The sequence below is a fragment of the Varanus komodoensis genome, unplaced genomic scaffold, assembly GCF_004798865.1.
Source record: "Varanus komodoensis strain SLA01 unplaced genomic scaffold, ASM479886v1 scaffold16, whole genome shotgun sequence".
NCBI lineage: Eukaryota > Metazoa > Chordata > Lepidosauria > Squamata > Varanidae > Varanus > Varanus komodoensis.
In genome coordinates, this window is record NW_025335468.1 from 2,036,765 (window position 1) to 2,063,297 (window position 26,533).

At 41.2% G+C, this 26,533-nt stretch overlaps 2 protein-coding genes across 5 annotated transcripts; one reads left to right on the forward strand and one right to left on the reverse strand.

Moving 5' to 3' along the window:
- Window positions 1-783: 783 nt before the first annotated feature.
- On the reverse strand, window positions 784-13,747 carry SIRT3 (sirtuin 3). Of its 4 annotated transcripts, none has more exons than XM_044426029.1 (9): window positions 13,602-13,747; window positions 10,085-10,180; window positions 9,117-9,300; window positions 8,013-8,210; window positions 5,955-6,187; window positions 5,686-5,786; window positions 5,277-5,438; window positions 4,487-4,696; window positions 784-2,954 (listed from the first exon to the last, which is right to left on the reverse strand). In XM_044426029.1, exons 2-9 carry the CDS (start codon window positions 10,158-10,160, stop codon window positions 2,925-2,927), a joined length of 1,194 nt encoding a protein of 397 aa, XP_044281964.1. In that variant the 5' UTR covers window positions 10,161-10,180; window positions 13,602-13,747; the 3' UTR covers window positions 784-2,924. The 4 variants fall into 4 exon arrangements, with proteins under 4 accessions (XP_044281964.1, XP_044281961.1, XP_044281962.1 ...); XM_044426026.1 differs by having other exon boundaries at window positions 13,624-13,715; XM_044426027.1 differs by lacking the exon at window positions 13,602-13,747 and adding an exon at window positions 10,796-13,358.
- Window positions 13,748-13,793: 46 nt separating this feature from the next.
- PSMD13 (proteasome 26S subunit, non-ATPase 13) lies at window positions 13,794-25,006 on the forward strand. The gene is made up of 13 exons (XM_044426030.1): window positions 13,794-13,988; window positions 15,161-15,239; window positions 16,945-16,979; window positions 17,077-17,132; window positions 17,822-17,865; window positions 18,057-18,143; window positions 19,009-19,180; window positions 20,708-20,787; window positions 20,874-20,999; window positions 22,138-22,200; window positions 22,854-22,934; window positions 23,258-23,374; window positions 24,191-25,006. Exons 1-13 carry the CDS (start codon window positions 13,894-13,896, stop codon window positions 24,284-24,286), a joined length of 1,131 nt encoding a protein of 376 aa, XP_044281965.1. The 5' UTR covers window positions 13,794-13,893; the 3' UTR covers window positions 24,287-25,006.
- The last annotated feature ends 1,527 nt before the right edge of the window (window positions 25,007-26,533 follow it).

Here is a 26,533-nt window from a genome sequence, read left to right on the forward strand (position 1 = left end):
TAAGTCTTAATATTCCTCAGATTGTGCCCTAAGCCAGAGAGGCATTGGTGAAAGTATTGGTCTAGCTTAAAAGGACTTCTAAAGAAATCTCTTCAGTGGATTGATGATTCAAATGTCTCTTTTGAATGGCTTGCCCTAGATTCAAGAGCTTTCCATCCAATATTTGAATCACACATTCAGATAAACAAATCTGTTAATTGAAATGAGCAAATAATCTTTTTGCAAAAACTACCTCACTGCAAGTACAGCTTTAGAGATACTTTGAAAAAATCCAGCCTCTGAGGATGGATAATACTTGGAAAAAATTAGCAGAGTTCTCCCAACTGGGGGAAATTTGGCAGAACTTCTGAGAGCAGAAGGGCCAGACTTACGTGGCTATAATCCTGGACTTATGTGACTATTACTCAGTCACTATGACTATAGGCACAAGATTTATACATTAACTTTTGGTAATACATGTTTCACATGCCTTAAAGGGGTAAGATTGCATCATGAAAGCTTTGCCATCTACATTCATTGATCCTGCATCTGTTATCACAAAAATGTTTTCTTTGTGCTCTGACACAGTGAGGTACTATATGCATGCTTGGGTACTAGATACTTGGGTAGTAGTCAGATGTTCAGCACAAGTACCAGCAGTTTTGTTCAGTCTATTTTCCATTATCCTTCCTGCCAAAGAGATCAATGCTAATCAAATTTCCATATGAGCTTCAAGTTGGATTGGAGCCATGGAATTTCCCATAGTATATCAAACAGAAAGACAGTATATGTCAGTCACTCATATAAAATTTCAATGATCGAACATTTATTGCTTTAAGACAGGGTTATCACACGTTAGCTCAAGCTCCAAAAAGCCAGGGATTTCGAAACTTAAACTGATGCCTCAACAAACACGTTCCATGATCACTAATGATGTTGTATGATGTCACAAGTCATGCTCACTTACAACTTACCCACCGTACAACCACATTTTTCCTGGGTCCTTCAAGTCTAAACGGAGATGAGTGGGATAGAGTGCTGGAACCAGCAAAGATACTTCACATTGTCCTGGTCCTTAACCTTGGATATAGCTTCATGATATATCTGGACCTTGCTTTATTGCTGGAAGCATGCCCATGACCCATGCCCATTTGCTTGTAAGCAAACACAATTTGTGACACTGCACAGCAGCCTTACTAATTAGGAAGGCATGCCTATTAAGGCATGAGCCTAAGCTTTCAATATCCTGGTTTGGTAGCTCTTCAGCCAACATGAGGTAACTGTTGCTCTGGTCTTAAACTGGCAGATTTTCTGATTATTGGAATTTCTTTGGTTTTTAAAAAGGAAATGTGTTATTACAGTATACTGAAAGAAAAATCTGAGGACAACTGAACATGCCCAATATAACTTTGCTGGCAGTTGCTGCCACAGAATCATATCTAAGGAAGTACTCACACCTTCACCAAGTCTCCAGCTCTCACCAGTTCGCATCTGCAGAAAACACCTACCACTTGCTCCTGAAAGAAACCGGGAATAAGCAAAAATGCTAGTTTCTGGAACAGGACGGATCTGTAGAGCTCACTTAGGGGAGCTCTGCTGAGCTGCCCCAATCCAGAATTGGTTTTCCACTTATTTTGGGGCTTCCTCTAGGAAACATTAAATCACTGCAATACGAATGTTGGGCCCCACTCGCTCAATGAACATGGTATGGTACAACTGCCCCACTGGATACCCTATGTAGGCTTTCATGGGGCAGGAAAATCTTCATTGTTTTTTTAACTGTTGCTCAGAATTTCACCAAACCAATGAAAGGCACATCTCAACAAGCCTGAAAAAAGTAGTAGTTTTTCCTAGAATTTAAAAATAAAACATTTTGAACTTGACTAAAAAGTACCAATGTGTCAATTTCCAGCACTTTTTAACTTTGTGGTCATTATTACTGGATTACTTTGAAATTGGGCATGATTGTAGATATGAGCAGGTAGGTACAGATGCCATGTTTCAAGTTATTAGCTCTACAGATGTCATTTTTAGAAGCAGCAAATTTTTGAGAGGAACCATTTGTGTAATGCACCTTAACTAAAAGGGAACTCTTGTACCTCTTTAATGTGATATACAGAAAATAACCCTATAATGTGTAGGATATAGTTGTGCTTTGCAGTTTGTAATATAGCTTAATTACCGTCATAGTATGTAAACAAGGATATTGAATAGATGGTTGAAAGGTGATTTTATATTAATGGGTATTGCTGCTAGAAGATTTTTTTTTCCAAATTCAAACAGCAACTATTTCACTGTTAATTCCATGGGAACAGGTTCTTGCCAGAAATCTGGATTTACAGACATCCTATCTTCCAGCCCACTACAAATTAATATACATCACATTTTTCTGAGAGTCCCTGCTTGTAGGTTCATCTTCACAGCAACTGCTGCAGCATCTAGGACTCAACAGTCAGACTTACCTCTCTTTTTATGCAATTTGTAATATACATTTGACTTTAAGTCCTTTCACAGATGGTGACAACACTGGGAAATTAAACATGAAGGTATGATGAAATTATATTCCAGCTAAGGCTCCTTGTGAAACACCATGAAGATCCAAGTGGAAAAAAATAGAAATGGGAGACAAAGTCTTCGATGGCCTTTAACGGGAGAGAGCAGCAATGCAGAACACTGTTACTTCACCATGGCCTATCTTTATGCAAGTCAGGTTGCAACCTATCATTTGATCCCCATTTTCCAAGAGTGTTGAGAACAAGTCCTTCTCCAATGCTTGAAAGACACATGTGATTAAAGTGGCTCTTTGAATAAGTCTTAGTTCTTCTGATCTATGAGGTACTACCAAGAGGAGCAGCATATTTCCTACAGACCTTTTGTACCATGACCTTCGCCCAAGATGAAATGTATTACTCTAAGGAGGCAAACTTCTTTTCCAACAGTAGAGGTCAGACATCCTTTTTGTTTTTTGCATCCAGCTAAAAATACAAACACACACATTGTTTGTCTTTGAAGCTTGTTCATTCCAAAGTCCATCAGTTCAGCAGCTGATAGTGAACAAGGTCAAAAGGCAAAAGCATAGTGAAGGAAGAGTTGATGGCATATAAGGTTAAATGAAAACATTACTGTTGCTTTGTAAGAATATCGGCACATCAGAAAAAATAACTGACTCTATCAACACTCAGTCCGATTGCTAAATGAGCCTAGTAAGAACAGATGATTCATCCTCACTACAGTTTGCATCATGTCAGACAAAGGAGAATAGAAGAATATGCCTGTGGTATGCCTCCTTGGTGCAACCTCTCCCTCAAGGCACAAGACTGATTTTCTTACAGCTGTTAATGACATTTATGTAACGAAAAACAGCTGGCCTGCCACCATTTGTCGCTTCAATTTCTCTTTTTCACAAGAGAAAAACTGCTTCATAAGTACAGCAATTGAATCTTTTCACCTAATGCTAGAGCATGATTTTCCATCAGGTCTGTCTTACTTAGTGATAACCTGCATCAAATGTTTGTGCAGTTATACTGCTTTAACTTGCTGATAGTCTGTGACTTATAGGGTTTCTCTTCATACATAAAGGAAAATGAAACTCCTGTGCCTCTGGATCATAAATACCTGAGGCTCATTCCTTACTTTGTATGGCCTTTTCACTTTTTCATTTCAAACTAGTTAATACTGTTAGACAGTCTGTATTAGAAAATGCATCTGGATCTAAAGCTGGAAGCGTTTCACTTGTTCCAAAGAAAACCCTCCATGAAGGCAAAAAGTGGCAGCACAGAATGCAAATGCATGAGTTACCATGCAGATTTATATTATGGCATACGTGGACAGTTTCTTTTCTGCATTCACAGTCGTAACATGATATGCCAAGTTCTCAATTCTAGATCTTCAGAACTGAATCTGGAATCATTTGAACATTAAATAAATCGCATAATAGGCAGACTTCAAAGACAAATTCCTGGATTCTTCTGAGATGAAATCTATGAACAGGATCCAGTGGGGCATTTTATGCCTTCACCAGGTCTCCTACTCTGCCACGCAATGGCAATATAGGTCCACTGGGGGCTCCATTGGGGGCAACTTGGAATGAGCAGGAATGGTTGTTTCTGCAAGGAAGCAGGTCGGCAGAACTTGCATAAGGGAGTGCCACTCCCCTGCCCCTTCCAGAAATAAGTCTTCGGACTTGCCTCCGAGGGTACTCAATTGCTGCTCCCCAAGTGGCAGAACTGATGCTTGCAGAACAGAATTCGCTACATGCAGGCCACAACCAGTGGCCAGCTGCACTTGGAGATGGACTGCACTGGATTCTGCCCTTGATCGTTAACATTGATAATGAATGTAAAATTGAACATTGGGATGTACAGATTCGTGTATAAAAGCAGTTATGTAGACCATGATCGTTAAGTTTGTTCTTCACTGCAGTTTGTGCTGGCTTACTTATTAGAGATTTTGCAACAGGAATGAAAAGTCACGAGAGCAAGGCAAGGGTTTCAATTCAATTCAATACCTTTTCTTTTTCTTTCTTGATTAATTCTTCCAACTCCTCCTTCCAGCCCAACAGTTCCACCACTTTTTTCACTCCTCTGATGACATCTCCCAGCTCAGCCACATCACTGTGCTGTGGCTGATATGCAAATGGCCCCACCAAATCTCGATTGATCAGGACACGTGGAACAGAGGCACGAACTGCTCCTGCCAGACTAGCAAAGGGCTCCACCTAAAATCGAAAGACAAGGGAAAAAAGAAAAAGGCTGCATCTGTCCTAAAGCAACATTCTTCTTATCTGGGGAATCAGATATGCTGATCTATCAATTTTGATCCCTACACGACATGCAAGTTGGTGGCTTCAGCCTGCACTGGGGCCCAACCAGCTGACAAAGTTACTGATGGAGACAACTAGGTGACTAGGCCAGGCACTACACGTACAGAGTAAAAACTACTTAGATTTCCAGTATTTCTGGTTTTGTGCAAAATAGCACTTGGCTGGATCTCCTTTATTTCTATTGTACATGATTTCTGTTATGTGATTTCTACAATATACATCTTTGTCATCTCTGCTTGTCTGAACTCTTCAGAATCTCTTCATATTTTTAAATTATCAGATAACCAGAACCTCTTCTTAAATTTGACCAGGTTATGCTTCCATGTTATAAATCCAAATTATGCACCCAAGCTATAAAATTATGTGTATGTCTTTCCTTTTGGATCCTCCTGTTTACTCTCCACTTTTCATAGTCCCCAAACCAATTTGTCTCGATAGCCCACTTATTGTCTTCCCACGTTCATGAAACCCAGACCTCAAGGGAGGTTCCGATGACAAAAAGCAGGTCTGCCATGGGAAAATCTGTCATATGCAGGAAGAACCGACGAGGAAGCTCCTCTCCAAAGAACACAATGTCAGGCTTGACAATTCCAGTGCACACAGGGCATTTGGGGATCTTGTCAGCCATCACATCCACCTAAAATGAAATCACACATACCAAGATAGAAGCCCCTGGTAGGGAGCACAAGCCACAGTCTGACATTGCATCACCCAACGGACGCTTTCCTTAAGTATTATTATACACACCAGGCTGCAACAAACATTGCCAAATGCAGTGCTATGAGCCCCATAAAACAATTGTGGTGCAGAAGAGCAAGCTGAGATTCCCTTGGAAGTGGCTTCTGATCTTTCCTGAATGGTATGTCTGCAGTGCTGCCACTCACCCTGAAATCCTCACCAGGATACGATCTTTGACAGACAGTACATGTAGCAGAAGCAAATGTGCCATGGGCTTCAACCAATTTATCAGGAGGAATCCCAGCAACTAGAAGAGAAGCACATCAGAAAAGGCAGAAATATCAGTTTAGTCAACACTGCCACCAATGCAAGGTTCGGAAAATGGATGATACTCTCCTACCACGCCAAATCTCATTAATACAGTTGGACATTACTCCCAACTTGCATTTTCTGTTAGGGCAAAACTGGGGGTTACCTCTTTCCAGTCCATCAATGTTCTGTGTATACAAGCGCAGAAGGAGCCCTTTGTCAAGCAGAAGTCGAAGGAAGTAGTGCGCATAGTTGGGCCTGTAATTGCCAGGGTATAACTCCTTAGCTAACATAAAAAAGGGTTTAGGGTTGTGGAAAAAGTAGTTCAGTTCAAAGATGGCTTCTGGGTAGGGAATATTATACTGCTGGAGGTTACTGTAGAGCCCACTCCCAGGGGACCTGCAGAGAGAAATAAAACTTGGCTGAATGGTATAGCCAGAAACGAAACCAGTGCAAGGTATCTGCTGGCATGATCAACTTCTTGGAGGTGGGGTGTTTGAATGTGCTGTGACTCTTTCTGAAGTGACTTTTCACAAAGGAACATACAGACAAGAATAGAACTTAGAGCACTTCATCCCATCTGAGTAAGGAAAATATTAATTGGGTTAAGAAGACCTACCACCCAAATGGCTAATCATGTTCAGAACCATTTGTATATTGGGGGTTGCAGGCTATACCTTTCAACAAGATACTGTTAAGATACTGCTAAGAAACAAGCAGGAATATATAACCTTTTTGGCCATGAGGGCCACATTTGATACTAGACTGGGGACTGCACACACAGACACATCCAGGATCCTGATACAAACTGCTCTTTCCTTGCTGGTAGGAGTAATGGAGGGAGTGGAGAGCCTTCCTTCTCCACCCCATGGGGAGAGCATGTGGCCTGCAGGCTATGCACCTGTGCTTTAAAGGATGTGGAAAAGGAAAAGCTGAATTATGACACTGTCATCAGAGAATGGCAAAGAGTGGTAGTTGATGGGCTTGCCTGGTAAGATAATGCACACAAGATAAGGAGTGATTTGATTTGATACATTTTCAGGTTAGTTACTAAAGTGTTTTACTGTGTCTCAGAACCAAAGAATCAAACAAGCAAATGGGCAAGCTAATAAATGATGCTTGATCAATTTCTCCAAAACATGGCTATTCCCTATCTTGGAGACATTATTAGTATGTTCAGCACAGCCCTATTTCTCAGATCAAGTTCAGGAATGTAATTTTGTCCAGGGGTCCCCTTTCAACCTCACTCACCTAGAGCGAGAGGTGTACATTTTAGAGCACTGAGGCCATTCTGCAAGCGCTCTCACTGCATTTGGCCTAGCCACCCCCGTCATCTCTCAGTCTGATGGAAATTTTTTACAAGTTCAAAGCAGATGCTAAAGTGCATGGCTCTGGCTGGCTGGCTGGGTGTTGGTGTCACCCCTTCCCCAAATGCCTCCTCTGACTAATTCCTAGAGTAGTTTTGCTTTTCACTGACTTAAGAGTGCAGTCCGATCCAGTTTTAGAGAGGAAAAAACCCTAAAATGTGCATTCCTTACATTCTGGCTTTCTTCTGTCTAAATCTGCAAAGGATTGCCCCTTTACTAACTTAAAAAAATCCTTTTCAAAAAATCAACAAGGCACTGAAAAAATGGCAGTAGGCACAAGCATTCATGCAATGTTTTCAGAGAGCCTGTCTCAGGCCTGAGAGGTGCAAGACTCATGACTCGCCAGCCTTCTCTTCACTGCAATGCCTGCTATTTCTGTTGCAACAGTGGGAAGAAATTTAATTGACACACCAGCTGGTGTACTTACTGCCCCATATGAAGGACAACACTGGGTAATGGAAATAGAGTTAAACAATTACAAAATGTATTGTGGCATCATCTATACACAGTGCAAGACCAGACTTTATTTCTGAGGCATCTTTTTAACTGTTTGGCAGCAAAGATGAAAGTCAAGCCAAAGGGCTCTTTTAACCATTAATCCCATGGAAACAGAGACCTGGCATGGTGCTCTGTTAGGACAGGAAGCAGTTGCATTGACAGTGGCACCCATTCCGTACAATTCTAAAAAGCACCCTAGTTCACTCTTATTGGAGGTACTCTCCTAGTCAAGGTTGCTTCTTATGTGATGTGAGCACTGCAGAGGCTGCTGAAAGTAATTCTTCTGAAGAAGTCTTCACCAGGGATCTTGGGTGGCAACATCAGTACAAACAAGGTCTGGCTAGCAGCTTGGATGTTACCTGAAATCCGGGATTCCACTGGGAGTGCTGAGTCCTGCTCCAGCCATCACCAATACTCTCCGGCATTCCTTCTTTTGGATTAATTCTGCTACATTCTTCAGGGTGAGTTTGTCTTTTCCAGTGTTGTTTCCACCTCTGCCAACTCCAAAGATTATCATCGGAGCAGTAGATAAGGAAAAGGGCCTTACTCCCATGATCCTGCTCATAACATAGTAAACATGCAATAGGTTGCAACGAACTGCATTTAAATTACTGAATTACAGGAGCTGAAAGGCATTTTCTGAAACTATATTAAGGAAACTAAGAATTGGCCTTCCAAACTAAAACAAGTTCTTCATGGGAATACCCATCCAAGAATCTGCCTGAGTGATGACTCAGATTCAGGAAAGGATCTGCAGGAGTTTTCTCAGTTTATTTCTGTTTGATCCTAGTCCTTCATGGAATCCTGGTGGTACGTGCATGTGTGGATTGTGCTTGGTATTTTGGAGCATGTTTGGTAATACGTGAAAAACAGGTTGGAGAAAGAAGAGTTGAAGCAAATAGTTTTTGTACTCAGGGAAAGAACTTTCATGAGTGGATCAGAAGTAGCAGGGATAAGTGAAATATTATTTGTGGGAACCGTTCACAATTAAAAATATTCCTAAGGACTTAAGAGTTAGGAAGAAATATGGATTAGAAGGTATGAACTTCATGCCACCTAATCTTTGCCTAACTCTCCTTATGCCTTTGGGTACATCAAAGGATTGGAAATGCAAATATTTTTTAAATGTTGCATACGTTCTTGAATCTATGGAACTAGCTGTTCATCCAGTTTATGAGTGATACACCTCTCAGTGCTATTAGCGATGATAGCTCAAAAGAGACCGCAGAGTCAATGTATCTGAATAACAAATGCAGGAGAATAGGAGATGTCCAATCACTATCATGTCCTTGCTTGTAAAGGCATCAGAATGCTAGCCTAGGTAATCTAACACAGTAATCAAACAACACAGTTGTTACACTCTTGTTGGATAGGGAACTAAACCTTAATTTGCTAAGGAAAGTGCCAAATTACAATGTCAGATTGACCAGAAAGTGCACAAAAAAGGAGAACTCATACCATACCTGACTCCAGACATGCTTGCCATATTTTTCATGCTACTTTCTGAAGTCCTCTTCAGCAAGAGATTTCCATTTGGATGGTTGAAGACTGATCTCAGTGAAATTAAGGACTGATTTTTGAAGGGCACAGAACCAGAAGGACTCCTATAATGATGGTGCTGAACACATATCCAGCGATATCTCCACCCTAGGAAAACGGCATCACTTTCAAATGCAGTTCATTGACATAGCTCGTTAAAGGGAGCTTCTGCAGAACAGGGGTGGACAACTTATGACCTTTCAGATGCTTTAGCCTGTAACTCCCATTATCCCTCACCATTGCCTATCTGTGCTGTACAGGAATGTACAACCATTTAACTTCGTTAATCAAGCTTCAGTAGTTGGAATTTGCTGTAGAACATAAAAGTTGTTAAGTGCCTACCACCTGTTCGCCACTGGACAGGCAAAGGAACAGGAGGTTTTGCCCAAAAACAGGTTCATAAACTATGCAAGACAAGAGATCAGATGAAGGGAGATGCATAGAGAAAAATTGAGGTTATGATTCACTTGGATTATATGGCCACTGAAGCATGTTAGAATCATAAACTATTCTGTACACTAAGGGTCCTACAAACAGGCATAGATGTAAAACTTTGAAAAAGCCAGCTCAGTGGCAGAGAGTGTGCTCTCCAAGTTCCTGGCATATTTAGTTAAACAATCTCAGGCAGCAAGGCCAAGAAGGGCCTCTGCCAGTCTGAGACCTTGCAGCTGTACTACTGGTCAGGGCTCGATGGACGAACGGACCACCTCACTCTAAGACTGCTTCCTGCCATCAACTCTCCCTCTTGCATTGTAATACTAAATTTACTTTAAAGCACCCTCCCAAAGCATCTGCAGGCTCTTTTATCTCAGTTCACAACTCACTATGCAATTCCTTACTCTTGCAAAAGTCTGGCATGCGCTTTCTAGATCTGAATTAGGCTGTTACTTACCCATTAATCTCTGAAAATTTCCAGCACAGAGTGCATTCGTTCCTCCAGAGACTCTGAAATGTAACTTCCAGTTCATTTCCCTCCAACTGTGTAGTCCTGTACAAAAATAAAAACACAAAACAGAAGAAAAATTAAAAGAAGTTTCCTAGTTTTGCTTCTGCCTTTCTCTTTATTGCCCCTGACAAGTGAAAGATTCTGCCAGCACAGAAGGGGGAGAAGCTGGAATCATGCTGCCTCTCTCCCCTTCCCCTTTGGCATGCTATACCATTTGAAGGCTGAGCTTAGGGCAAAGCACCACTCTGTTTGTTTTCTGTAATTTTGAGCCAGGAAGCACAGCTGAAAAGCTCTTTACCATAATGCTCCTAATAAAAGAGCGTACTTCAGTTCATGTTAGATATTGCCTTTGGTTTTCCCTCTACAGCAGCTAAGCCTCTGGAAAGCAGGCACAGAAGTGAAAAGCAAGAACAGGTGTCATTACTATACAACAAAACAGCATTTTGTACAGCACAGCTCTGAACTGGCAGTAGCTTTGTTGTTTGCAACTGCAGGTGTGGCGAGGCAAATGTTTTCTGCAATGTTTGGAATTCATAGTGGCTTTGTATGGTGTATAATTTGGTCTATCACTGCCATAATTGCCAGAGAAATGGGCTTTCTATTTCATTCAATAGTCAATTCTTTCAAAAAGACACTTTCTCCCTCATAAGACCTTACCACTTTCACTCCAGTTGCCATAATTCTAGAGGCATCCATATCTGCATCCATCATATTCTTTATTTTGAATCGTGATTAACTGCAGGATCCTCTATTCTCTAGCATATGCCAAATTTAACTGAGTAAAGTTTAGTTTACAGCCATGGAACAATCAGTTCACATTTCTGGATTTAGGAAGGAAGCAGAATATGTGAGCTTAGTGGTTGCCATGTGCCACTGAGATTTTGGAAATTACAGAACTTGCAGCCAGTTGGGGTCAGAAGGCCATTCATTCCAACCCTCTGCCATGATGTGGTCATCTATCCACCAACTTTGTGGAGATCTCTCTACACTGCAGCATGCTATACTGCAATCACTGAACAAGCACGTCATTTAAAATTATATTAGAAAATGCTTTTTTCCACAGCATAAAATATTCTATTCATAATCTCATTCTGGAAACCTGTTCAGCTTAACAGGTTTAGCAATGGCTGAATACTAAGATCTCTCACACATCCAAAAGTGTCATCAGCACTGTCCACTCTTGCACCCCTGATAACCTGTAAGGCAATTTAGTAACAGAACACACTTCCCCTCTTCTCACCCTAAAAGTACAGTTCAGCACATGTAGGTCAATGACTGTAAAAGGCAGATTTTTCCATTCTCAGTTAGTGGAAACTGGCAGCTGAAATCACTCTTATAGATGACCCTTGATGAACCCACACACACACACTTGCTGCCATTCAGCATTAGCTCCCAAGTGCAATCCTTTTCAGAATGTCAGTGCTTAGGGTACATCAGCAAAATTCTTAGCAGAGGTACCAAAGTATCAGACTAACATTGACAAACTTGGAGAATATACTGTGGCTACTACAATTACTATATTAGAAGATAACATGTGTGTAAATGATCTCAGATACTTTAAAGGAAAATATTTTAAGAGATGTTATATCTTACACATCCATGAGTGTGGCATTTCACTTTAAAAGTGCAAAATAAACAATAAAAATCAACAATGTAATAAAACGGTAATGGTAAAACAGACACAAATACAACAATTTAAAAGCAAGGAGTCAGCACTGAAATTCCTCGGCCTTGGTCAAATGCCTGCCAAAATATCTTAAGCAAGTAATAGTGGTATTGACGAGTTTCTCATGTTTATTTGCTGCTGCTGTTTACTGTGATAGTCTCCTCCAGCCCTTCAACATACAAGCAGGAGAATATTGCATTCCTCAGTAATCATCACTTTTATCTTTTATACTAGAGATATTCTAAAACACTGAAAAACAACTGAGTTCAAATAATACAGAAAATATTAGATATACAAATAACTAAAAAAGCACACACACAAAAGCATCTTCAAATAAAATCTGGAATCTGTCCATTTCAGCAACTTGCAAGGATCTTTTTAAATGCTCTGACACCTTAACTTTAAAAAATGAAGCATTTAATAACTATTGTCTTTGCAGCTATGAAAAGATTCTTGATGCATTCTACATTTAACAACAACAGTTAATTGTAAATAACATTGCATTGTCATAACACTCAGATCATTCCAACATAAATCCTGTTATCCAGCTGACATCAGACTAAGTCAATACAAAACACTTCATTCCCAAGTTCGTGAACCAGTGGGATTTCCCTCTAGGGCTGTATAGAGGCTATCATTTCCAAATAGGGTTCTTGCTATAAATTCTGATTGGTTGAAAGATATCACCTATACAGTAATTTGTAGTCCATCTTCCTCAAATTTTAAGATAAGGTAAAAGATAGAAGAGATTAAGGCCTCCTGTTTGTAATAGAGAGGGGGAATATGTGGCCCTCCAAACATTATCGGGCTGCAACTTTCATGTGCAAACATCTTTTCCAATTGTTTGTATTGTCTCCTAAGAGATTCTTAGCAGGCGTGGGCAACATGCAGCCCTCCACAAGTTTTGGCCTACTACTTCCATCAGCCATAGTCAGCATAGCCAATACTAAGGGATGATAGAGGCTGGAAGCGAAAACATCTGGAGTGCTGCAAGGTACCACAGCTGCAGGGTTTCAAGCATATAGATTGAGAGTCCATGGCTGGCCCCAAGTCACTGTGACTTGAACTTAGATCTTCTCAGTCCCAGACCAGAACTCTAACCATTATGCCACACTGGTAGATAGTGATGTTCACCAGTCCTAGATAGCCTTATGTAACAATAGTAATCATTATTATCATCCATGGAGGCTGGTACCTCGAATGTCCGTGGGGCCGTAGAGCTAGTGTGGTGTAGTGGCTAATACAGTGGGACTCAGGCAACCTGGGTTCTAGTCCCTGCTCAGCCAGGGAGCCAACTGGGTGACTCTGGGCCAGTCACAGACTCTTTGCCCAGCGTACCTCAGGGGGTTGATGTTGTGGTGAGAAGAATGAGAGCAGCAGGAGGAGAATGATGCCACCCACTTTGCGTTCATAAGATAAAGCAGGATATAAATTTAATAAAAACCTCAGGTTTCGAGATGCCTTATAAGAAGCTATCCATGGTGCTGAACTCTATGCTCACAATGGGCACAGCAACGTGGAAAGTTCCATGAAAGTTGACTGAAACCCGGGTTAGATGCACAGCCCCACTCGTTTCATTATCATAATCATAAATAACAATGACGCGTTGCCATTTATTTATTAGAAGTGCCCTTGCTTGTTGACCCCGCGACGTGCGAGGTCGGTGAATGGCATGAAGCCTCTTCCCGCGGCCCACCCGCTGCTGGCGTTCCGCGGGGCAGCTCCGCCACTACGAGAGGCGGCGACCAGCGGCGATAGGGGGCGCCCGAGAAAAGGACGAAGTCCTCGAGCACTCACGCCTCACATCCGGAGCTCCGACCTTTCCGAGAGGTTTAGGCCGCCGTTGCCACGGCGAATGGAGAGTCCGCTCCTCGCACCTCTTGCGCCCCCTCCTCCCCCTCCCCCGCGGGGGCGGAATCGCGCAGTGATGCTGCACTACGCGGGGTCATACGGTACCCGGCATACCCTGCGCCAAAGGTACCGGAAGTGAGTGTGCATTTCCGGCGGCAGGGCGGCCTGGCCTCCGGCTTCTGCTGCTCCTGCAGGCGGCCGCGCGTTCTTTCCCGCTGTTCCCGCACCTGGCCTGGCCATGAAGGACGTACCGGGCTTCCTGCAGCAGAGCCAAAACTCGGGGCCCGGCCAGGCCGCCGTGTGGCATCGCCTGGAAGAGCTGTACAACAAAAAGTGAGTGAAGGATGTGGAGGGTTGGCGAGCGGCGCCCGAGAGGCGAAAGGATGAGTGCGTGATGGTGTGTTGGGGCCCAGCTGTGCTTTGTGTTTTCCCTGGCCGGGTGGGTGCCTTGTACAAGGAGAAGGTAACTAGGATGCTCAGTGGTTGAAGGCTGCTCCCTCCCTCCCTGTTCCACGCGGCAGCCTGCTTATCTGTGGGGTATGTAGCATTTGGGTCCTGCTGCTCTTTTTCTTTCCTTTCTTTCCCTAGAGCAAGTCTTGTTCTCTCAGCTGGCACATACTCTTACACGGTTATAGGGTAATATGCCCCGCAACAAATTGGTGAACTGTACCTCACTCTGGAAATACATAAGTGCCCTTAATATCTACCCCATTTCCTTGGAAAGCAAAGTGTTTGGCTCTAGGTGGCGTCAACAAAAGCTTTGAAGTGCCTGTGAGTCTCTAGTAAAGTTCTGCACTGGCATGACTGCTAAAACTTTGTGCCTAGTAACATGCATTTTTCAATAGCATTGGGATGCACTCCAAACTCATAACTATCAAAGATAATATCTCACCCCCTTTTTCCACAGTAACAGCAAAATTTCACCGTTTTCAGCTTTGTTTATAATATTAAGTAGAACATCAGTATGTAGTAATGACTTAAAAGTAACTCTGATTTTAGACACAAAGGAGTTGCTAATTTCATGTTTACTGAAAAGTAAAAGGGTATTGGCAGTCTTCAAGAGCCTATGTAAACTATTGTGAAGAATGTTAATGAGCATGTGAAGCCAGTCTATAATGAGTATGCCGGTTGACCCAAGCCCAATATTGTCTGCTCTGACTGGCAGCAGCCCTTCAGGATTTCAGTTAAAGCCCTTCCTCAGCCTGCCACCTGGGACTCTTAAAATGTTCCACTTACACTGTGAAATATGTTTGGTAAAGTAATTTGCCACCCCCACCCCTCATTTTAATGGTCTGTTCTGATAGATCTGCTGTTAGTCTTACTCAAATTAGGCTTTTAACTGCTGATGCATATGTTTGGATTAACTCTGAAATTTATATAGATTCTTTGTCAGATACGGAATTGTATTCAGATACAGAGTTGGATCTTTCAAACTGGGTTTTCTTATCTGTGTATTTTTTCACTACTGGTTCTTGTTATTTCATTTGCTTGTGCATGTTTTACAGACTCTGGCACCAGCTGACTCTTCAGGTTCTGGACTTTGTACAAGACCCATGTTTTGCCCAAGGGGATGGACTCATCAAGGTAAACTTACACTATATTTATGAGATGTCATAAGACTTACTATGGTGCTGTATTTTGAATATTCTGATTTTCAAGTTTTCTTGGAATTGTCATAAGTAAAAACCGGGCAAAAAGGCAAGGCACTCCTCAGTGCTGAAAAAGAAAAAAATATTTGTGCTAATGTTTTGTGAGTGCAACCATTGTTTGTGTTAAAGCATCTTAGGTGGCAGCTCTGTCTAATGTATCACTTCCCAGGATTTTATGCTTTAATTTGTTTAATTGGGTGCAAGTTCTGTTCATTTCTGTAACTTGTTCCTGTGAGGCATCACAGTTGTGTCTTAATTTAATGGCTAGAAGTTGTTTTTTGTAAATATAATGCTAGCACCTATGTTGATATAAAATGACATGTGATATCATTGCAACAAGGTAATCTGTTAGATCATAGTTTAGTGTTTTGTAGTAGGTCTATGGAGAAGGAAGAATAAGTTCAACAGAAAGCAACAAAAACAGTCAGAGGTGTAAAAAGCAGTTCCTTTGAAGAAAGGAACTGGAATAGGTTTAGCTTGGAAAATAGAAATTGAAGGAGGGATCTGATGGTGCCCTTCAAATATTTGAAGAATTGTCATATAGAAAAGATCAAAGTCTTATTTTCTGCTCCTGTAGAGTGCAGAACTGAATTTAATGTCATTAAATTACAAAGAGATAGATTGACTAGGGTAGGCCACTCCAATATTGAGGTCTTCAAGCAAAGGTTGGGCAGCTATCTGGTGAAGATGCTGTAACCTTGAATTTCTTGCAAGCAAGGGTATGGGCTGGATGGTTCACTGCTATAATCCCCCTAGATCTCCTTGGGTTGTGTCCCCACTATTGATGGAAGACTCATTGTTCCAGCAGAGTCTTCTGTAAGCAGAAATGTGACTTTCACAAATTCCTTCTTCCACACTATTCCAGAGCGTCCACCGCCCTCTGGAACTGATTGTGGGAAGCTGCAGAAAGAAGGGGAAATCAACAAGACTAACCTTTTCAACTTTTTGCTTCTAGAAGCGTCTGTTGACTCCAACGATCTTTTAACAGAAGGGATGCAAGTGTTTACATAATTGTATGAGAATGCATGCACAAAGATTTCAGAGTTGAGAGCTACTAAATAGTGCATTGATTTAATGTCTGAAATCTGTAAAGAATACCTTTCAACTTGAACTTTGCAGGTTATTTGGCATTGGTGGTTATTTAGCTTTCCTATAATTTCTTTGAAAAATGCAACTATATTTTTAATCATGAAAAGGATATGAATTGGTGGCTATAACAGGACTACTTGCAAAAGTGAGTTAGAGTTTCTGGCAGACATACATTTCCTAAAATACCTTACAACTATGAGAGGGCACATTTTTAGAACAATGACACAGCTCATTTTTACAACAGTTTATCAGTATTGACAGTATTACAATGAACATTGAATATTGATGGGGGACTTTATTAACCAAGGTCACACTAGGTTAGGGCATACTTTCATGCACCCAGTCAGCAGAACCAAATTAGTCTTCTCCTGTAAAAATGTGCTTCATTTTCTCAAATGTCTGTTTGATATTGTATCTGCTGCAGTGTTGGGTTCACTGTGTTTTATATGCTGGTTAAGAACTCTTACCTGGAGGGAAGGCTCCTAGATAGTAATAGTGATAGAGTCAAAATATGTCTTGCTAAAATCAGTTGTTTTTTCTTTGATTCACAGCTGTATGAGAACTTTATCAGTGAATTTGAACACAGGTAAAGCTTTTAAATTATGTTTTTTTATTTAAAAATCCTTAAGGTTTAAAATATTTATATAAGTTCAGCTGTTCAAAATTTATCCTCTTTATTCCAGGGTGAACCCTTTGTCCCTTGTAGAAATCATTCTTCATGTAGTGCGGCAGATGACAGGTAAACAGCTTATTTTCTCTACTGATAATATTTTCAGGGCAAACTGATTAAGGATGTTACCTTAAGGCCAGCAACAAGAATCCCTTTGGAAGAGATCCAAATAATTCTTTGAATAACTATTTTTCAAAGAGGCATTTGCAAACTCCCTCATCCTCTGTAACAGCTCTTAATTTCCAGGATGGACGGGGATCTAAAGCTGCAGTCCAACAAGCAACCTGTTTGCATCCTTAGGATGAATAACACAAACTCATCCATAACACTGGACAAGCAGGTGCTTCTATTGCATTGCCAGAATCAATCCTCACTGTGGTCTAAGTTGAAGTGAATCTGAGCAGCATGATTGGGAATAAGCTTGCACACTTACTCCCCTCGGTGTAAAGAACTGTTGAAATGTCAAGAGAGAATGCCATGCTTCTTTGAACATCTGATCTCTCTTTATTTTGGGGAACATTAAACTAGAAAATTCTTGAAACCAGACTGCTGAGTAAGTGAATCCATTTATTCACTTTTCTTCAGAATGGAAGTAGAGCATGTGCCAGAGGGCCCTGCCTCCTGTTCCATTCCCCAGGAACATTCCCACAGGGAAAATAACATCAAAATAAGACCTTGGTTCTAAGACTTTAAAAAAAACTGGATATGACAAGATGTTCTGTGAAACTTAATATAATTGCTTGTTTACGCCTCTTTAGATCCTAATGTGGCCCTTACATTTCTGGAAAAGACCCGAGAAAAGGTACGTGTGGTAAATCAGTCAAAAAACTATGCTTCAGTCTCAGGAAGATAATCATCAAAGAGAAGTATCAAATTAAATTTGGATTACATTAAACAAACACTTCCTGTGCTGTAATTGACAACTGCTGGTTTGCTATTTTTATTTTACAAAAATAGTTGTTTTATGATGCATACTTTTTATTGCGGCTGCAGGTGAAAAGCAGTGATGAAGCTGTGATTCTATGTAAAACAGCCATTGGGGCTCTGAAATTAAACATTGGTGACTTGCAGGTCACAAAGGTGAGAAACTATTCACACTTCTGTGTCAATATTCATGCAGTTCTGTCTATGTTTTATCAGATAGTTTCTGACTTTTCTTGTGCAACTGTTTTAGTACTTTCCTGTCCTCTACTGTATGTGTGTATTGGTTCTGAATTTGGCAGGCAGGACTAAAGTCCATTTGATACATTCGCAAAAATGTTTCTGTTTCTGGGAATTCCACACAACGTAACAGATGCTTGCTTTTCTAACAAGTGCCTGTTAATGAGCATGCAATAAAAATGCTTGTGCCAATGACATGTTGTGTGTTGAGTTCACAGCTTTTGATATAACTTCATTCCTTTTGTTGGCATAACCCAGTATAATTCATATAATTCAGCATGATAAGCCAAGGCCCACTGTATACTTCTAACGCTTACCTTGAATGAACAGCATACATGTTATTCATTCTTTGTATAAATGCATAATGTTGAATTTTCCACAGTCAGATTTTATTAGTCAGGAAGCTGTTTCCCTTTTTTATAATGATAACTGAGAGCTTTAGAGATGGAGTTATGTTCTTAAAGTGCTCAGAAATCTACAGATATATTTCCAGATGTATATCTTCTGTCAAGCTGAGACTTTTCAGCAGTATAAATCCTGATACTAGTGGAAATAAGATAGTCTGTGTGTCCTAATCCTTAAATTAATCTGATTTGCCTCACTCTTCGGAATGGGGGATTCTTCCCTTTAATATAAAAATGGCTACTAATTGTTTCCTTACTGTTAAAGAAGATTCTTGAACATGTCTTTGTTTTTAGGATCAGCATAATGCTGATGGCAATATCCAAATTTGCATAAAACATCCGTCATGACTAAATGCTGATAACTTTCCTGTTTTCTTTAGGAAACCATTGAAGAAGTTGAGGAAATGCTAAATAATCTTCCTGGTGTGACCTCTGTTCACAGCCGCTTCTATGACCTCTCCAGCAAGTATTACCAAACAATTGGGAATCATGCTTCTTATTATAAGGATGCATTAAGGTTCCTGGGCTGTATAGATGTTAAAGATCTGCCAGGTACTGCTCCTTTTTCTTTCTCTGTTGAACATACTGCAATTGCTGTGCTTATGGAAATTATTATTATTATTAGAACATTTCTATGCTGCCCCTTGCCGAAGCCTCGGGGCGGCTTACAACACAATAAAATACAATACAAAAATAACAATATAAAATTAAAATTAATAATATGAAATAAATAAAAAAATATAAACGATATAAAAGAAGTTATAAAAGAAAAGAAGTCACCCTGGCCAGATAAATAAGTAAATATTGTTAACAATTAAAATGACGTTTAAATAAAAAGGTCTTCACCTGGTGCCGAAAAACAAATAACGACGGTGCCAGGCGGACCTCTCTGGGGAGCACATTCCATAGATTGGGCGCCACTGCAGAGAAAGCCCTCCTCCGAGTATCTACCCTCCTAATTTTTTCATGGAGGGTTCCCGGAGAAGGGCCTCTCCCGCAGATCTCAAGGGGCGGTCGGGCATATATGGATGTCATATTGTATGACAGAGATTCCTGCCAAGAATCATAGTATAGTAGAGTTGGAAGGGGCCAGAGAGCTATTGGGACCACCACCCTGCAGAATTATTATTGGAACTCAGGAAAGTAGGGCTAGAACAAGAAAGGGTTTATCTTGCTATGAATAAGAGAATATTTATGGTGAGGTAGAATTTTATAAACAGAGTACTTTGTGCATCAAGCCCTCATATTGAGGGCTTTCTCTACAATGTCCTAAATCTGAAGAAATCTGCTCTGTCTATACAATGCGATATTGGAACCCTTTGCATATCTTATTATCCCTTAAGACATCAGTTAACTGTTGCTTCATGCGTCAGGCCATCTTAGTCCCCATTTTTCATGCCTTTGCCTCTCTTACCTTGCTGTCCAAAACCAAGACAAGTAGCATAAACTAGTTGAAAGTCTGAATATTTAAATGGGAATAAACGTAAAAGTATAGAGCGTGCATTTTTTAATATGCTAGGAAGAACTTGGCATTTCTAAGTGCAGAGTACAGTATACGCCCATGAAGTTGCAGTTCAGCATTCGCGGCCTCAGTCTTTTGCGGAATTTTCCATGTAGTGGCTTGCTTGCAAGGAGATTGTTTTCTCTGAGTGAGTCCAAACCAAACTCAATGCTCGCAAGGAGATTGGTTTGGACTGGCTCAGAGAAAATGATCTCTGCGTGCACCTGCCCCCCAGGCCTAGCCTGCGCCCCCCACCCACACCACCTTGGTGGCCGGCACGCATCATCAGCACCAAATTTGTGGTTTTTCACAGTTCGCAGGTGCTCTGGGAACACAGCCCCGATGAATTTCGGGGGACTACTGTATTCACAAACTACTTTTTGGAAGGTTGGGAGTAAATTGGGAAACCTTCATGTTTGTGTACTAATATATGCTTACTAACTGAATATTTGATACGTTTCAACTTCTGATTCAGAGTTAGGTATATGCCACTCAATGAGTCTCAGCCGCTTTGGGGCTGGGAAGTGGGAGGAATGGCTGTAGGACTGTCACTTGAACCAGAACATTCTTCTTTTTAGTGGCAGACCAACAGGAGAGAGCCTTTACTTTAGGATTGGCAGGACTCCTGGGTGAAGGAGTATATAACTTTGGGGAACTGGTAAGTAGAACCTAATTAGTTAAAATCTTGAGGGAAGAGGATGTTGGCTGCTGTGTCTCAGTATCTTGTCTCATTTCTGTCCCCAGCTTATGCACCCAGTACTGGAATCTCTGAGGGACACTGACAGACAGTGGCTGATTGACACACTTTATGCCTTCAACAGTGGTAATGTGGAGAAATTCCAGGCTTTGAAGTCAGCATGGGGCCAGCAGGTAGGTAGCTGGTGTGATTTGATAGTTCTCTGAACTAATAATGCAAACAGGTCTAGAAGAATCATATACATGTAAGTATAGTCTACTGATAAATTTACATTTTTGCACCTGTCCGTGTGGTGTAGTTAAGAGTGTGGGACTGGGACTAAGGAGATCTGAGTTGTAGTCACCACTCAACCATGGAGCTCACTGCATGACTTCGGCCAGTCACAGACTCTCAGACCAACCTATCACACAGGGTTGATGTAGAGAGGATAAGATTGAGTGCAGGAGGAAGAGGATGATGTAAGTTGCTCTGAGTTTAGTGAGAGGAAAAGTGGTGACATATAAATATAATAAGTACTAATCCAAAGAGACTGGGGAGTTCTTACAGCAGGTTGAATGTGTTGAAGGATTACCAGCCTGATGCAGTGGTTAACCGATAGACTGGAACTTGGGTAATCTGAGTTCTAGTCCCCACTTTACCATGAAGCTGCTGGGTTTCCTTGGGCCAGTCACAGACTCTCACGGTTATGGTGAGGATAAAATGGAAAGGAAGAGGATGGTGCAAGTTGTCTTGAGTTGTTCACAAGAGGGAAAAGGCTGTATGTCAATATAATTAAGAAATAAAATTAGATTCTTACACAAACCCAGATTTGTACAAATTGTAGTCTGCCAAGCCAAACAGGACCCGTTAAAAGCTCAAACCTACCTTTGCTGCCTGCCTGGAACTACAGAATTGGGAGGGTTGCCAAGCATTTGCGAGGCCACAGTACATGATCAGTAGGCTGTGTTCTGTTTCATCTGTCACAGGTTACAAGCCTGTCCTAATTTTGATATGGGACTGTCCAGTTACAAATGGGCATTATCTAAATACCTCAGGTGAAATGGGATAGTTACTAAGGGAAAATGCACTTGTGAAAATGCACTTTTCATCTTGACATTCTTTCCACAGATGAAATATTAATTGCATTTAACTGAGACATTGGTTGCATTTAAAATTAAAACATCTCTATCAAACTGATTGCAGTTAATTGGTGGCAGAAAATGAAATCATCAGTATGTGTGTGAGGTGAGGGGATTTTGTTGTATGGCTGGAACCAGCTAATTTTTTAAAGTTTTTGGAATAGCTGACATTCTGCACTATCATGTTTTACAGCCCGATTTGGCTGCAAATGAAACTCTACTTCTGCAGAAGATCCAGCTGCTGTGCCTCATGGAGGTGAGCCTATAGCTTGAGGCACTACCAGTGGTCCCCACCTACATAATATAGACTCCTTTTGGCCCAAAGTACTCATATAAATTACTTTAAAAGTAATGACTACAATACTTTAAGTAGTTCATTTCTCAAGTGTTTGGTGGCCTGATGTGATAGGTTGATACATTTCCCTTTCTGTTCTTGACACAGACAAGCCTAGCAATTGACTTGAATAATATCCAAATTATTGGATAACTATCTCCCAAACACCTGCCTGTTAACCTCATAAAACAGCAGGTAGCTGTCCCTTGTGTTGTAAGGAAATTGCCAAATTCCCTATGATATGTAAAGGGATGGTTCAAATTGGAGAACCTACATCTTTGAGAAAGATAATATCTCAGTAGCACATGATGTTTGCTGTTCTGGCATATACATCACCTTATTTCATTTGACTCTCCTTATTTCAGCTTCCGTTTTATGGAAGTGGTGAGGTTCCCTTCTGCACATTAATCTTAAAATTTAAAATATTCTCTAAAAGCCTTTAAGTAAAGGAAATTATAATGCAGTGCTTTAGAAAGATTTCTTCTTTTGGATTGATACCTTTCAGTGACATAAGTGCAGGCAGTTGCCTAGGAAAAGCCTGTGTCAGTCATAACTCTAGTTTTTCTTGGCTACAGATGACCTTCACACGACCAGCTAACCACAGGCAGCTCACTTTTGAGGAGATTGCTAAAAGTGCCAAAGTCACTGTAAATGAGGTGAGTTGCTTTGGGAGCTAATACATGAGAGCACCAATTGATCTGGGCAATTTTAGTGTGTTAATTCACTGTGATGAAGATCTTGGGGTATACACCCTTCAGTTTTATGGGAAATTTTCATTGAAATTATTATATTTGATTTAGTTGCCTTTCTAGGCAGGCTTTTACAGACACCATTACCTTGGTTCCATGCTGATCCTGTTCTGTATTTGATAATTGCTTTCTTTTATAGCAAGCCTGGTAGACTGCTCAGTGACCTTTCCTCAGAACAATTGGTATTTCTTCTGAAGCTAATATATACCCTTACTTTTCTTTTCCTGCAGGTGGAGTTGCTAGTGATGAAAGCACTTTCAGTGGGTCTGGTGAAGGGTAGTATTGATGAAGTGGATAAAAGAGTTCATATGACATGGGTCCAACCACGGGTGCTGGATTTACAACAGGTAATCGCCACTGAAACCCTAATAGTTTTTTAGAATGGAAAGCTGATGAGACTTTAAAGAATTGTTAAAGAATTTGATTTATTAAATTATCAAATTTTGTTTTAAACAGAAAATGTTCATAAGGTCATTAGCTGAACTAATGAGCAGGCAAATGGATCATATTCATACAATCTGATTCTGGTGCCTTTGAATCTGTAAACAAACTACCTTGCTTCCAGAAACAAGTGGAAACATTAGATACCATTAGGAAACAAAATGCAATTTACCTTGTCTTTAAAAGAGAGTTTTACAGTGCTGTCCAAAGTGGAGTCAGGGGAATGAAGTGCTGGATCGGCTACCTCACCTCAAGCACTACTGGCTTGAACCAGCTAAAGCAGAAGATGGGGTGCTGTAGGTTTTTTCCTTATTTACTGGCAGTCTGTTTAAAGAACCCAAAAATATGGTATTCCCACACATTAGTCAAAATGGAAATTTTCTGTTTCTGCTCAGGGCTAGGCCAACTTGGAGAATTGGACTAACTTTGGACCTAATAGAACCAAATCCCCTTGTGCCCCACTACTTGGCCTTACACAACTCCCTGCTGGTGGAAACTCTGCTCACAGTAGCACTCCACACGGAGCTCCCCATGGGGACCTCTGCAATGGCAGAATTCCTCACCTTTGGCAGAGGAGTACCCTAACCCAACCCTTCCCTGCCACAGGATTATTCTGCGAACATTGGCCAATGCAGAATACAGTCTAATACCAAGTCTCAATTTTTTGCCTTATTTCTCTCTCTGCTGCCCAATTCCTAAAGTGCTTTTTGATTGTTTCCTAGATAAAGGGCATGAAAGACCGCCTGGAGTTTTGGTGCACAGATGTGAAGAGCATGGAAATGTTGGTGGAGCACCAAGCCCATGATATCCTGACATAGAGGATCTTGCACTGGCCAAGGGAGTATCTTGTACTGTTGCTGAAGCTGACAGTGCCCTGACCACTGACTCTGTACTGAATTCTATTAAAAGGGGGGCTAGGGGAGGAAGGGACGAAGTACTTTTCTGATGCTTGTACAGAGGACTAAGTGGCCTTTGCTGTATAACCCTTTGGTGCTTGGAGCCGGGAATTCCCTCCTACGCGCTAGCATTTGATTAGCACTGTCTATGGGAGCTCCCATCCTGCTGATGCCAAAGGGGGGATAAGGACTCTATATGGTGGATTATAATCGGTCTTGGTGTGAGGCTGTTGCAGTGGAGGATACTAGGGGACTATGTGCTAAAGCAGTGGAGTTCACTAGCTCAACATTGGGATGGCAGCAGAACTTCCATTTTGCAGTTGGTGTGCAAGAAGGAAGGGTCACCATCAACGGCTGCCAGGCATTCCTGATGGATGTGTAGGAGAGCATAACCTCCTCCCCGGAGCCTTTCTCTTTGCCAGCCCAAAAGCAGCATCGCTGAGAACACCTGTTTCCCCTAGCCTCCCCCTCTTGCAGTAGAGGAAGCTGCTCAATCCCATCAATGAGTTTTCCAAGAATAAAATCATAAATTTAGTGGATTTGTTTTTATATTCTCCTTGGGTTTGCTCTTGTCTTTTATGAACATTTTATCCTGAAGTGTGATCCAGTAAAATAACTGCTGGAATAAACTTCTCTGCCTTCCCTCTTGTGCAGTTCTGTTGGTGTGCTTTTATACCAAGTCTTCAATTGAGCAGCAGTCCTGTTTTAAGAAGTCCAAAACTAGTATTAATGTATTTTGCCCTTCAGCAGTGCAAAGACACTGTTTGCTGATCACATCAGATCTTGGTGCTCCTTGCAGTCTCTTCTTCCAGCAAAATAGGATGCATCTGGACTTGATAAGGAAAGGGAGCATGTACTTCGGTGTTCAGATCGGTTTTAAAATAAATCTATCTTCTACATGCTAAAGTTCTAATGTTTTTAAAGGTGGGATTGGTAGTGGGAGACCAGGGTTCATCTGAATAAGGCTTTATGATCAAATAGACATAACTTCTCTAGTTTCACCACAGTTGGGATACTCACCCATACTCAACAGGGTATGGGGGAGTATGGTTTGCCCATGTGCGAGCTAGTAAACTAACCCTGTGTTCATGGGAGTGATAGTTGTTCTTAGAAGCAATTTTTCAAAGTGAACTTTTGAACGTGTGGAAATGAAGAGGAGTGTATCGCTGAACACTTCAGATATCCTCCTGATGTAGCATCATATGAGCCATTCTGATGGAGCAGAATGATTGCTTTTTTAAACAGGCTGTTAACAAAACAAAAAATGGCCCAAGTAAGGTCAAGGTAAAAGTTTCCCCTTGACATTAAGTCCAGTTATGTCTGACTCTAGGGACAAGCTGTTAACCAAGATGATGATGATGATAATGCTCCAAGTACAAACAAGCAATTGGAATTTGCCATAGCTGCTGATTTGGCAAGAGGGAAGGCCTAGGAAATGGACTTCATGAGGTAGTTTAACAATCAAGTATGAATGCCTGTTAGTCCACTGCTGTGTTCTGCCTGTAGGAAGGTGTTTCAAGCAGCATCCTGATAGCAGCATCACAGCTTTGCTTCATTATGACGTTGCCCAGAAATTAAGAAAGATGAGAAACAGACAACCACTTCCCTCAATAAATTTCCTTTGTGCGGTTGGCTGCCTGTGATTTGGAAGCAGTTTTTTCACTGCTACATGACTGCATCTCACTTCCACTGATTCTAGTGAATGATGCATTGTATATTTATGCTCATAAGTGTTTTGTGTTTTACAGCCGTGTCATTATGAAGTAGGCAGTACATATTTCCATAACAGGCATATGGAGAGACACAAAGCCCTTAGCCCATTGCCTTAATCTAGAACAGGGTAGGTAACGTGGTGCTCTCAGGCATGGATGCGTCTCCTGACATTTTCCTTGAAACCCACCAGAGTATGATACTTTTCCCAGTGTTCCACAATTCATTTTTGTACTGGCAGCTGCAATTGCTGCAGAATAGATTTCTGTTGCTGTTGAAAACTGGGTTCAAAGGGGATTACTATAGGGGCTCAGACGCCACCTCTGCCTTGTGCTCAGCATTTTGGACAGGTTATTTGTCCTTTGCCACACCTCCCATGACACCAATTTTGTGATGGTGCCCAAAACAGTTTCTCAAATTGCCATACATGCCAATGATCCAAAAAGTTTGCCTGACCCT

Excerpts from the sequence above, each read along its gene's own strand:
- SIRT3 (XM_044426029.1), bottom strand. The coding sequence starts at position 10,160 with ATGAACTGGAAGTTACATTTCAGAGTCTCTGGAGGAACGAATGCACTC. Across the intron at positions 9,301-10,084 it reads AAATTTTCAGAGATTAATGG|GGTGGAGATATCGCTGGATA; the intron begins GTAAGTAACAGC and ends CCGTTTTCCTAG. Across the intron at positions 2,955-4,486 it reads TCAAGAAAGAAAAAGAAAAG|CTGGATGCAAAAAACAAAAA; the intron begins GTATTGAATTGA and ends TTGTATTTTTAG.
- PSMD13 (XM_044426030.1), top strand. The coding sequence starts at position 13,894 with ATGAAGGACGTACCGGGCTTCCTGCAGCAGAGCCAAAACTCGGGGCCC. Across the intron at positions 15,240-16,944 it reads AAGGGGATGGACTCATCAAG|CTGTATGAGAACTTTATCAG; the intron begins GTAAACTTACAC and ends TTTGATTCACAG. Across the intron at positions 20,788-20,873 it reads TATATAACTTTGGGGAACTG|CTTATGCACCCAGTACTGGA; the intron begins GTAAGTAGAACC and ends TTCTGTCCCCAG.